This window comes from Ursus maritimus, unplaced genomic scaffold (assembly GCF_017311325.1).
Source record: "Ursus maritimus isolate PB19 unplaced genomic scaffold, ASM1731132v1 scaffold_19, whole genome shotgun sequence".
NCBI classification, from domain to species: Eukaryota; Metazoa; Chordata; class Mammalia; order Carnivora; family Ursidae; genus Ursus; species Ursus maritimus.
Window position 1 is genome coordinate 17904345 of NW_024424341.1, and position 12456 is coordinate 17916800.

The following is a 12456-nucleotide window of genomic DNA, read 5'->3' on the forward strand; positions in this document are numbered from 1 at the left end:
ACAACAGGAGGCTCTAGATTTGATTTGATATGTTGCATTTAAACACTAAGTGAAGTCCTCAGTCCTCTGGGTAGACATTTGGGGGCTGTGCCTTCATAAACCCATTTGGAGAATTTTTGACATTTTCTCTGTCTGTTTCCTTCACTGCCCTTTCCATTCCTGAAACTAAGTTGAGATAAAATGATTTAAAGCAAGGGCTCCTGAAGAATGTGTTTAGACCAAGTTTGGGGTTTCCAGTTTCTCGTGCTCTTTTTTTTTTTTTTTCCTGGACTCTGCATATTTCACGTGAATTTTGTGCACCTCTGAGTTAATATTAAAAAACTATTCCGTCACTTGCTCTGCTTTGAAAACCTCATTAATAGGGTAAAACCCACAGCTTCTAATGTAGCTGAGAAGTGTCAGGTTCCTTTCAGTCTCTTCTCTCCATCTTCCACGGAATGACTTCCCAGGGATACTTCCTGATGCCTCCTTAACGTCCTAAACACCACTTCCTAGGCTGAGCATGTGTGGTGTCCTTTAACTTCCTGGAGCAGGATTTTTCTGACTGGCTTCCATTTACCACTATTCTATAGTTTCCTCTGAAGGAAACTGGAAAGATTTTATAACCAACCACGTTTGCTAAATGCCAAAGATCATACCGCCCTTTCGTGATTCATATGTACTTTTAAATGCAAAGGAATCTTAGAGTTAAACACAACAAGCTGAAGAAAATGTTGTGAACTTTTTTAATTCAGTGCTTCGCAGTCTCATTAGGTAAACCCCCCCCCGCCCCCACACACACGCTGCACCGTAGATTGATGTGCTGTACCCTACAAGTTTGCTCTCAGGCACTCAACTTTGAGAAATGCTATCCTCCAAAACTCCATCAGAATCTTAAAGGCCTAGAAGATTTCCACCTCTCTGCGGAGGCGTTGTGTCTCCATAGCTTGGTGGTTACTGCGTCATCTGCGTGTGCGTCTCTGCCCTTCCAACAACATGTCAGCTCCTCCAGGTACCGCAGGTGACCCAATATATGTCACTAGCACAAAGCCGAGGCCTAAGGCCGTTTACTACACATGTCAATTTTACTGTCGCCCAAAAGGCACCAACATGGCTTCTAAGAACAAATGGAAAGAAGCATATGCACGTGCCCACCTTGTTTCCATCCTAAATTCTTATTCAAGAACTTGTAGGTTGGAAATAAAACAAAGCAAATATATCTGTATGAAATAGACCAAGATTTTTAAACGATCCCTGACACCATTTTCTCTGTGGATCATTGATCTCATTTAGGTCAGGGGCCAGAATCAAACACATGGAATTTGGAATCACACAAGAGATTCAGCCGATATATATGTCGGCTGCAAACATGACTTCACAAAAAGACTTAGATTGTATGTATTCCTGTAAGTTGATTCCAGTATATTTGAAAAAATAATGATAATAACTCACAAATTCATATGGGGAGGAATAAAGTACAAGCCCTCCCTTCACCCTTAGTAAATAAAATACTTGGAAATTATCAGAGGAACAATTATCCCAATACAGGGAGCTAGATTGTCTTCTGTTATATTGACCCATTGAGGGACTATAACGTTTTGCTGCAAACCAAACTCCTGTAGATACAGTAACAATAACAAAATAACAAAACAATGCTAATGAAATATATTTTGCTTTTTAGATTATGAGACTAGTTAAAATATATTCTAATAACTACAATTATTTATTAAGCACTTGATATTGCACTAGATATTTCTAAAATAGGATTTAATAGACGTTAAGGCTGAAGGTCCCAAAATTAGTAAATGGCAAAGCTGTGACTCAGATTGTTTTAGTTTGAAACACTTCCACTGTATTTTTTATTTATGCTTTCCCCTCTGTTGAAGGTGAGCTCTAAAAGTCATACCTCTGTTAATGATTGTCTTGAAATATGTTTTGTTACATATGATTTTTTCAAATATCATTTTATGCATTCCACTAATTTACCATCTCCTTACTCCACCCCCCAAAATGAAAATAGTACTTTATGTTTTTGTTGAGGTCATCAATTTCATCTGTCTTAAAAATCAATCCTGTCTCCCTCTTGTGTATGCAGATAGATCCTGAAAGATGCCTGCTGGCAGGGAAGTTAAAATTAAATCTCCTAAATTTATTGTTTCATGAGTATTATAAAATGCCATATTTTCGATTCACTGTTTCACATTTTTAAGAAAAAGACCAACAGAAATTTTAAAAATAAAGTAGCAAACTCATTCATTGCTGGTGTTTATCAACAGATAATTATTTTTACTCTTCTCTCTAAGCTTTATTTCTTTTCACTGGAGATTTAGTGGAATACTTGTGGATAAAGTGTCTTTATTTGTCATAGGACCTGATTTTTTTCCCTTTTGGAAAATGCTCACTCTTGATCAGAATCTTATTTCTCGGAAGTGGTTCACACAGGCAATGGAATCTCCAAGTTGGCTTCCTTGGGAAGCACCGTGAGATCCTAGGAAGTGCAAGGACGTGGGAAACCCATCTATACCACTTTTCATGGCCTTAGGGAAGCCCCTCGCTCTTTTTCAGCCTCAGCCCCCTTATTTGTAAAATGTGGTTGCAACACACCTGTGAAGCAGTGATACTGTTTGTATGTTGGACATCTGTCTATATTATATCATTCATGTAAGCATACGGCTTTCACAATTCCATATCTCCATCTCCCCTGCTACCACATTAGAGGAGCTACCCCTATTTTTGCAATTGCAGCCTTCTAAATGTTTTTTCTGCTTAATTGCATGTGTGCATGTGTGTGTGTACATTTTAGTCAAAATAAGACCCTTTCTGTCCAATCTTAGTCTTGCTTAGTGCATTCTTCTTATTACACTTAAGCCACAGAGGTCTTCAATTCTTCAAGCAAACCAAGGTCTTTCTCCCTTCAAATCTTCACACAAGCTTATCCTCCTGGCTAGAAGGCTCTTGCTTCCAGGCCTTGAATGCCTAGCCCTTTTCCATTTTTTTTTTTTTCAGTTTCATTTCAACTGATACCCATTTAAAAAGTAACTTTCTCTGACAACACTATATAAAGTAGATCTCTGCTTTTTCTTTGTTCCCCTCTATTTAGTTGTGCTGTTTCCTTCTTCCAGTTTTCAAAACTGAAATTATATTATGGATTAATTCTTTTTTTTTTAAATAAGCCCTTTTCCTCATTAAGTTCCATTAGAATATTTTTTGTCCTTTTTACATTATTTCCCCAGGTCATATTACAATAGTTAGCATCTTGTAGATGCACAAGAAATATTGTTCAACAAATAAATAAATGATTTTTCATTTGAAGAGGTTAGTTTTTGCACTGTGTGTGAGTAAAACAAGGGTTTCCATGGCAATAGCTGAGAAACTAGTTATTGAAATATTTGTCACTGCTGAATGAAATGAATTAGAACTGCGATTCTAAAATTCCGTGAATATTCATTACATGCCAAGCATTGGCTAGATACATATCTAGAAATATAGGATGTTATTTGTTATTTTCTTTCTTTCTTTGCTTTTTTTTTTTTTTTTTTTGGACTGATACTATTCCTAGGATAAGCAAGCATCATATTGCTACAGTACTGGTCAGTGACAAATGGGATTAAAAGGGGTAAACCAGAGCGGTTTTTTTTTTAGCCCAGACATAATTAACTTGATGCCAAATAGCAATCCTCAACTTATATAAAGGGTGACGAAGCTCCAATTACATGCCACTGGATTCATTTATAGTAAAAGGGGACGTTCCTTCCTGAAGGAGAAAAGAGCTGATGCAGTCTGTCATCTAACTAGTTTTCAAACAATAAAATATTCTCTGGGACTAAATAAGAGACCTTGATGCACACCTGGAAATACAACATTTTCAGTGTAGTCTTTGCATCAATGAACCATCTGGAGGAAATCATCCTAATTATGTATGTATCATAAGCAAGGGGTTAGCATCTGAAACAAAATCCTAGAAGGACCCAATTGAGGGGACAAGAGGTAGAACAGAGAGATGGAAGGCCCTCTGGCCAACACTGATCACTAGAATTCTCTATTTTTCTTTCGTGTTTGGTTCTGAGTGTGCTGTTGTCAAGCTTAATGAAGGAAGATACTGGTTTCTCCACAGCTGTTACCTGTTCTTCCACCCGTCCAGCCAGGTTATCATTCTCTTCAGAGAGAACCTGGTTTATCCCCAGCTGACTCCTTTTCAGCTCTTGATAGATGTTTCCTGGCTCTGGTGGAACGGGTCCTATCTTAAGAGGTCTTTTCAGTAAGAAAGCTCCATTTCCCTTCAGCTCTTCAGCCTCCTTTCTGCCCAGAGGATTTGAGGTATGTTCTTGCAATTCTATCATTTCTAATTTTATTACGTGTTTGCCAGAGAGAAAACTCTAGAAGGGAAAAAGACTGTTGTTTAGGGTGTTGTTTGCCACTAAAGCCCCAGTGTCTCATTAAGTCCTGGCACATAGTTTGTGTTTAATAAATATTTACTGACTGACCCAAACCTACCATCCTACTAGACAGACACATGAACTGTCAGTTACATATTTTGCTAATTTTGAAATCTTTAATCCATAACGTCATTTCTGTCTTGGCCATTAGAGAAGAGTCTGTGGAAAGAATCTTTTCCTATTCCTCCTTTTAAACTGAGGGTTGAGTAATCTGTCGATGATTATATCGTGCCGTGATTGAGTTGGAGACTAAAGATACCTTAAAACTTTTGACTTGAGATAAATTACCTACTGGGAAATTTTTTATTTTTTAAATAGAAGTAACTAGCAATAGCAAATACCATACTAACATTTAATTAGGTAATGGAGGGATAATTTCAAGTGATTCTAGTGAAAAGCGATTCACATTGACTTTGTATAATATGGACTATGAACTATTTTTGTCATAGGTGGTTGTTACTCTTTTAAGAAATTCCAGAAAATGTCATCTTTCACTTCACAATAATGAAAAGGTAGGAGAAGCAGATAGGAATTCCAATTCTACGTTCAAAATGAACCTATGACAATTTTAGCACAGATGGGTCATGTACCAGAGGTCTACGTTTAGAGAAGAGGAAAGTGGCGTGCTTCTTTCCTTGTTAAAATTTGTATTTATTATTTGACTCTTTGTTTAAATGCGTCCAGTTCATTGGAAAAGACTAGTCATGCACAGTAAAATTCTCTGTGTTTATGTTGATACTGGTTTTCATTTTGTTCGATGTTTTAAAAACCTCTTTCTAGAGGTGTTCTCAGTCCAGAAGGTTTTTACACACTGGGTTTTTTAGTGTCTTGGCCTTGATTATTACTAATGATCTCCAGCTGCCTCGTTTCTCAGGAAGCTGATCCCCTTTGAGTTCAGCCTTAAATCCGTACCTTCCAGGCAAACCAGACATTTCAGAGTCCTCTATATTCCCTTCCCTGAGGCTGTTTTAAAGCAGACATTAATGGTTGAAAATACTGATGTAACTATGAATTTAGTGCTAATGCCGTTATTGACATTTGTTTTTCATGAGTGTGTGATCACCTTATAATGAATATTCTGATTTCAAAGTGAGTTAAGTGGTTTGTGGTGTTATGAGAGATGATTGAAAGTGCATCTGTGTTGAACTTACATAAACACTATTTGGTGTTGATAACAAATATGAATTTTGGAAAATGTTAAATATAAAAATGAGATCCTTGAACCATTAAAAGTGAACTAGGAATGGTGTAATGAATCACACATGAGTTCTGACTAGCACAAAAGATGCAAGGAATTCAGGAGCTGTTTGAACAACTTCCTGTGTATCAACCAGTCAGTCATATGTCCAAAGCTGATGTGAACAGTCAAAAACCTGATCTCTTTATGTAAATACGAACTCTGATAAACATACCTAAACAGATTCACTTGAGGATAAGGTAGTGGCAGTGGACAGATACACAACATAAACATTTCTTCACAGAATGAGTCATTCATTTTGATATGCAAAAATCATAAAACAAAGAATCAACTGCTTTTTTTTTATTTTGATCTCGCAGAGGAAAGATGATGAAACAATGCATTTTTTTTTTCTGAGGATAAGAACTGCTGAGGAATCATTAAAACCTTGGAAACAGTCAAAATCCACAGGGTAAACCTCCAGGTTCCTGGAGGTCCAAAGGCATGCATATGTCAATATCACAAGTGAAGCCAATGTGGGATTTTTGAAATATCAATGCCATTGACTCTCTGAACTTGTGTGATGAGTTCTGCATGAAAATGTTTTTGTTTTCTGTTTTTTTTTAATTCTAAAGCATTTGACATATTCTGTGTGATCAGAAACGTCTGGCTTATAAGTCTGTGATTGGCTACATTACCCCAGGAACAATCTGGTCCACACAACCATATCCTTAAAACTAACCTATGTAAATTCTGATCAAACTCTCTGTGCCAACTTGATCTGCCAATTTAGCTAAATGATAATTACTGCCATATACACACATGAATATACACATACACTCTACCCTCAAAAGATTTACAAATGAAAATGTTCAAAAGATATGATAGAGGGCAATTCCACATGATGAAATTAGGAAACATTTAGGTTAATGTTAGAATATTTTTAAGAGTATCATTGCTAAAAGTGAATATTTTTGATATATTTATCACACCTAGGTATTTGAAATTAGTTTTATTGCTAGAATTTTAGCTTTACTTGGTGTGTGTGTGTGTTTGTGTGTGTGCACGCACGTGTATTTTTGTCTTATTTTGGGAGATGAAAATGAGGCTAATCATTCTGATATAGGAGAGTTGTCTAGGGGAAAATCTCCACTGTTTCACAGGGTAACACACTGATCTTTTGTAATAATGAAATAAAAGTATAGGGCTACGGTGCTATTCCTTTCTGTAGGTGAAAAAAATCTGACTCTTGTCAGGTAAGCTACTCGGCAAATAGTAAGTTTAATTCCTAACACCCACATGAGGCCCAAGAATAGTTGGATTAACAACTCCAGTGTCATGCTGTCAGCTGCTGTTTATTTAAATTAAAATGTCACCATCCAGAAATAAATTAGGAAGTTGAAAAACGATAAATTTCTTAAACATACAGTACTTTGGCACCTTGTTAAAATAAATCTATTACATTTGTGTTTTTAGAACTTTACATAGACTATTTCCATTTTGACATTCAGAGTAGAGCACGTTTTGTCTCTTTTTTGTCCTTCTCTCTTCCTCCCTCCCTCCTTTTTCCTTCCTTCCTTCCTTCCTTCCTTCCTTCCTTCCTTCCTTCCTTCCTTCCTTCCTATTTCTCTATTTTTGTCTATCTTCATTGTCCCTATCTACACTACATAAGACAGGTTAAAAAAAAAAGTTTCATCGATACACAATTTTCAGATGCTTTACTTGCACGTCTAAAACACATTTTTCATCCTATGTTGATCTAAATATAGCTACATTTTTACAGATTGCAAGATTCACTTTCTACCACTGGTCTTCCTGGGTTCCACTCTTAAGTGTTGTTCTTATGGTTGGCAGGAAACAAATACGCCCGCCCCATGAGCTTTCCTCTAGCTTCCTGTCATAAGAAGGTTAAAATTTTTGTCCCCGTCTCTCTAAGACCTCCCTATTGTAGCCATAGCCTGAGATACTTTAAGATCCTTATTTGGCTCCAGGTTTATGGCACAGAAGGTTATTCCACTTGGGGAACCCTTTTGGTCCTAAGTAGAGAGAATTAACCTCTCAAAAAAAAAAAAAAAAAAAAAACCCTCCTTCTCTGTTCCCTGCCTGTGACTTTGCAGACAGTAAATGATGAGATGCTCACTCTAATGCAGGTTAATCAAATATGAGACAGTTGTATACAAACATATTCAGCATTAACAACATGGAGATATTTACTTGGCCGGGTTTTCCATTTTCACATAAAAATGCCTCATATTCGGATGCGAATTCAGGGGCGTTGTCATTGACATCCAGCACTTTAATAGCAACAGGCACTCGTGATATCTGACTGTGGTTCCCTATGGGAAGGAAAAAATAACATCAGCATTGAGGGTACTTCATTTTTAACGTGCAACTCAACTTTCTTCTTGAAAGCATGTGTGTCTGTTTCAACTTCCCTTCATTAGGGTGTTTTCAACATAGTGATGATGGAAACTGACCATTCAGTAGGAGAAAAAAAACAGCACGTGCTTGACGGCTTAAGTATAAATTAGAATTTCAAACACCATTTGCTGGAGCTTAGCTTGACAAAGACCATCTCTGAAAAACTTAGAGGTTTCCTTGATGAAGAAAGCGTTATTTTAATGATAAAATCCATTATACAAAATAAAAAAAAAATGCCCTGTGCAACAAAGATTTATCTCTTTGTTTAGCTTGGGTAGCACTCAAGCCATTTTTCTGCTATTACCGTATTTGACTGGCCATATGTTAAAGATGAACATCCAAAACCCAGGAAAAGGCCAGAACCAAATCACTGGTGGAGACAGTTTCCTTAACAATGATAAAGATAATACTAAAGAATGGGGAATCATGCCTTTGTGACTTCTATTTTTTATCAAAAATTGACCTTGGGATCTTTTTGGATAAGATAAGCCTAAGTCATTTTAATATTGTCATTTTCATAAAGATTTTCATCAGTGTAAACAGATAATAATCTTCTCATTTTTCCAGGTCAGTTCCAACAGCAGAGAATTTAATACGAAATCCTTAATCCTTAAGTCCTTAAATTTTAAAAGTTACACACACACACACACACACACACACACACGCACAGAAATCCGGTGCTCTAATACACCGGTGACTTCGGCCATGTGATGATTTTTCATTTGTAATATATGCAATACACTTTGTACCATGTAATAATCTTTTGATCTCTTGTAAATTATACAGAATGCATTGGTGATGGCCAATTCTTTACTTGTGTATCTGTGGCACTGAATATTTATATGTAAGCCAAGAGGGGGGAAGTGTGTGGCTTTTGAATGTGAAGAAACAGACTTGCATTTGATGTATCAAAGTGATCTTTGTGATAATTGATTAAATTCAGAGCTCTAAAACCTTCAAACACTAATTTTTTTCTGAAATAGGAACATAGTTCTAAAGCACACACTAAATAATCATAGCCATGTTATAAATTTATAGTTGGTTAAACCCACTGGCAATGCTACAAGATCTGAATTTAGTTAACTAGCATGGCTACTCTCCAGTATCCTAATTTGATTAACTCTGGATGAATGAATATTACCCTGTGGAATTCCTACCACCTCAGTCATGGAACATAACCTCACTTCGCCAAAATCAAGCCAATGGCCTTACATGTCTCACCTGATAAATCCCTTTTCTTTTACTATCTTATCTCTAATAAATGAATTTATTCTTCATTCAGAGAGGAACCATGGACCTCTCTAGTTTCAATGGAAAGGGAAGTTTAAAAGAAATGACAAGATCCTAAGACAAGGAGCTTATATTTTATGCTTTACCCACTTGTGTAAGGTGGAAAAATAAGGTGTAAGGTGTTTGAAATAAAGTGCAATTATATCCTTAACGATTGACACCTCTTCTCTATCGGGACCATGAGCTGAATAACAGCTGCTAGAGAGGAAAGGGAATATAGTGTTTGCGCTAAACAGCAATGCTGGGGGTCCCAGCTTAGCTTCTACTCCCCACGTGATCTTGAACAAGTGACTTAACCTCCTTTTATTCCAGAGAAAACTGAAACAGAAGAACTTTATTTCCAGACTTGGTAAAAATAGGAGAGAACATGATAGTGCTCAGATAGTGTTAGGCACATAGTCCAGGGCATTTTAGCTTGTGCTCCTTGTAACTGTCCTTATGATGAGCACCAGGCCTACTGTGTAGTCTATGCGGAGGGATAGTTACATAAGTATGTCTCATTCAATCCTATGTGAATTACAGCTCTATGGAACTATGAATCGCATTCAGTTCGATGTAATTCTCCTATTTTAGGTGGAGAGACTGACATTCACAGGAACATATGCCTTTACCAATACTATTCAGTTAAAAATTAACCCCCAGGTGTAGCTTTGGCCTCCCACACATGAGACCATTGCATATTATAGTATCGATGAAGTTCAAAACAAAATATATCTGTTTAAGGTAACTAATCATTGCCATTTCTTCAAAAACACATCCAGGTTTCTTATAAATACTGATCTCATGAGTTCCCACTATTTGAAGTTTGAGTCCAAATATCAAATGCCAGAATGGATGTATCTTTAACATTCTCAGAATTGCACTAAAAATCTGTAAGCCTCTTTGAGAGACTGACAATTTAAAGTCCATATTTTTACTCATGGTACTATTTTCCCCAAGCAGAGTCCCTTTAACTGTTCATTTCATTTTATAATTCTCTGTATCTCAACTCTACAAACTATTGATAAATTATTTATATAACATCCATTTTCTCTGTTCCACATCCTAGACCAACTCTTGTGTATATAAATGATTATAGGAGCCTTTTATTAGGTTTTTGTCTTCCATCTCTCTACCCTTCAATTAACAAATAGCCAACGATCAACATAGGCTTAATAAGCCACATATACAGAATAGACAGTGAAAACTAAGTGCACCGTCTTTGAGAAAGTACAAGGGAAAGCTGTTCTCCTTAAACATGATTTTGCTCCTTGGGAAGTAAAGAAAATGCTAACCTTATTGAGTCAGATTCACAGGCAATGGTTGCTGGGGTCAAGTCTACCAACTGATACCCTTTGTTTTCCCTCTTCGGCTGCATACATACCTGACAGGAAAACATGCATACACAGATTTTTTTTTTTCTCATTAGTTTGGCAAGGGATATTTATGCTAAATCCTGTGTTCTCCTCTCTTCTCCTGATCTCAGCATTGAAAAAAAAAAAGAAAAAGCAATTATCTCTTATATGCAGATGGCCAACGGGTGGTAAGACTCCAGCACAAAAGATAAAAGCTCCATGAGCTATTTATTGGGCTAACTCTCAACATTAAAGTAGTATACCTTTCCTGATATGTAGTGTCAGGGATAAGGTGATATTTATTCCAGGGCTCAGAACGTTGGAATAGCATCATTCTGGTTATTTTTTGGTTAGAAGTAATGTGGGATGAGGATCTGTCACTTCATACTGTTAGAAGATCCTGAACGACAGAGGTATCCAATCACGATACTTGATCTGTCCTAGCACTTCCGCAAGTCAGTGATATCTTAATCTAATGGGCAGTGGGCATTTTGTAAATGATAATAGTTTCTTCTTTGTTTTGGCCTGTGGAAAACTCAGAACTCAGTTGGAATCTGCTCATAACTAAAAAGAATCTCACGGTGTGTGCATTGTGTATTATGTTTACTGAAATTTGGTGTATTTTTTACATTTATTTAAATTTAATTGCCCAAATTTACTAAATTAATTACTTCTTATATTAGATAAATTGGATATATTTTTAGGTGTTTCCTTTTAATTTAGTAGCTTACAGTATGTCTGATTGAAAGAAGATAAAGAAAACCTAAACTATGTACCCTGGCACTGAAAAAGGATATGCTAGTGGATTATGACAAGACAGAATTTCTGTAGCCTTAGTGGCTCCATAAAACATACTGCACCCTAACTAACAATGTAGCATAATCCCTTCTCTTTATAACTGTTGATTCCTTGTTAGCCTTTAAGATTCAGCACAAACTACATCTATTCTCAAAAGCCTTTTTAACAAACAATTGAGTTTTTTTTGGTTTTGTTTTCGTTTTTAAGGATTTATTTATTTGACAGAGAGAGAGAGCTAGTGAGAGAGGGAACACGAGCAGGGGGAGTGGGACAGGAAGAAGCAGGCTCCCAGCGGAGGAGCCTGATGTGGGGCTCGATCCCAGGACTCTGGGATCATGCCCTGAGCTGAAGGCAGGCACTTAACTAACGACTGAGCCACCCAGGCGCCCCTGGGGATTTTTGTTTTGTTTTTGTTTGTTTGTTTGTTTTGGTTCCTTTTTGACTTGTGGCATGCCAGCATGAGGAGCAACCCCATCCCATTTCCCAGAAAAACTGGTAAAAAAAAGAAGGGTGTATATTTTAAGTTCTTTGGAAAAGGTCCTAAGGGCATATAGCCAATAAAAACATTTATTCAAGAAAATCTACAAGACGTTGGTAAGATAGTCTGTGGCATTTGAAACAACACTAGCTTACTCCCCCTACTCTTAGAGGTCAGGAAGATGAGAAATACCCTCTGACTAACACAGGGCTCCCTCTCCCCAAAGCTGCTAGTCAAGGGCTCTATATCCAGGAAGGACAGAATGTTAGCATTTCTCTTCCTGCTCAGATCCCTGTTGCTGAGACTAAGTTTTGGGCAACTGCAGGTGGGCTTACCTTCTTCCACCAAGTCCCTACTTGTGGGACGCAGTTCTACATTGAACAAGGCATCCCTGAGAATCCTGGGCCCTGATCTTCTTTGCCATGGCTCATAAAGAGAGGTTTCATGCTGAGAGAAGTGAACCAAGAAGACTCAAGGCTACTGCTCTCCACCCCCCACCCCCTGACTGACACACACACACACACACACACACACACACACCCT

General features: G+C 37.2%; 1 protein-coding gene across 1 annotated transcript in view; it reads right to left on the reverse strand.

Annotated features, from left to right (window-relative positions):
- Positions 1–12456, reverse strand: part of CDH8 (cadherin 8) — a 237872-nt gene that overhangs the window by 57080 nt on the left and 168336 nt on the right. The window contains exon 8 of the mRNA XM_040633089.1: positions 7807–7928. Coding sequence (XP_040489023.1) covers positions 7807–7928 — 122 coding nt within the window. The remainder of the gene's footprint in view (positions 1–7806; positions 7929–12456) is intronic.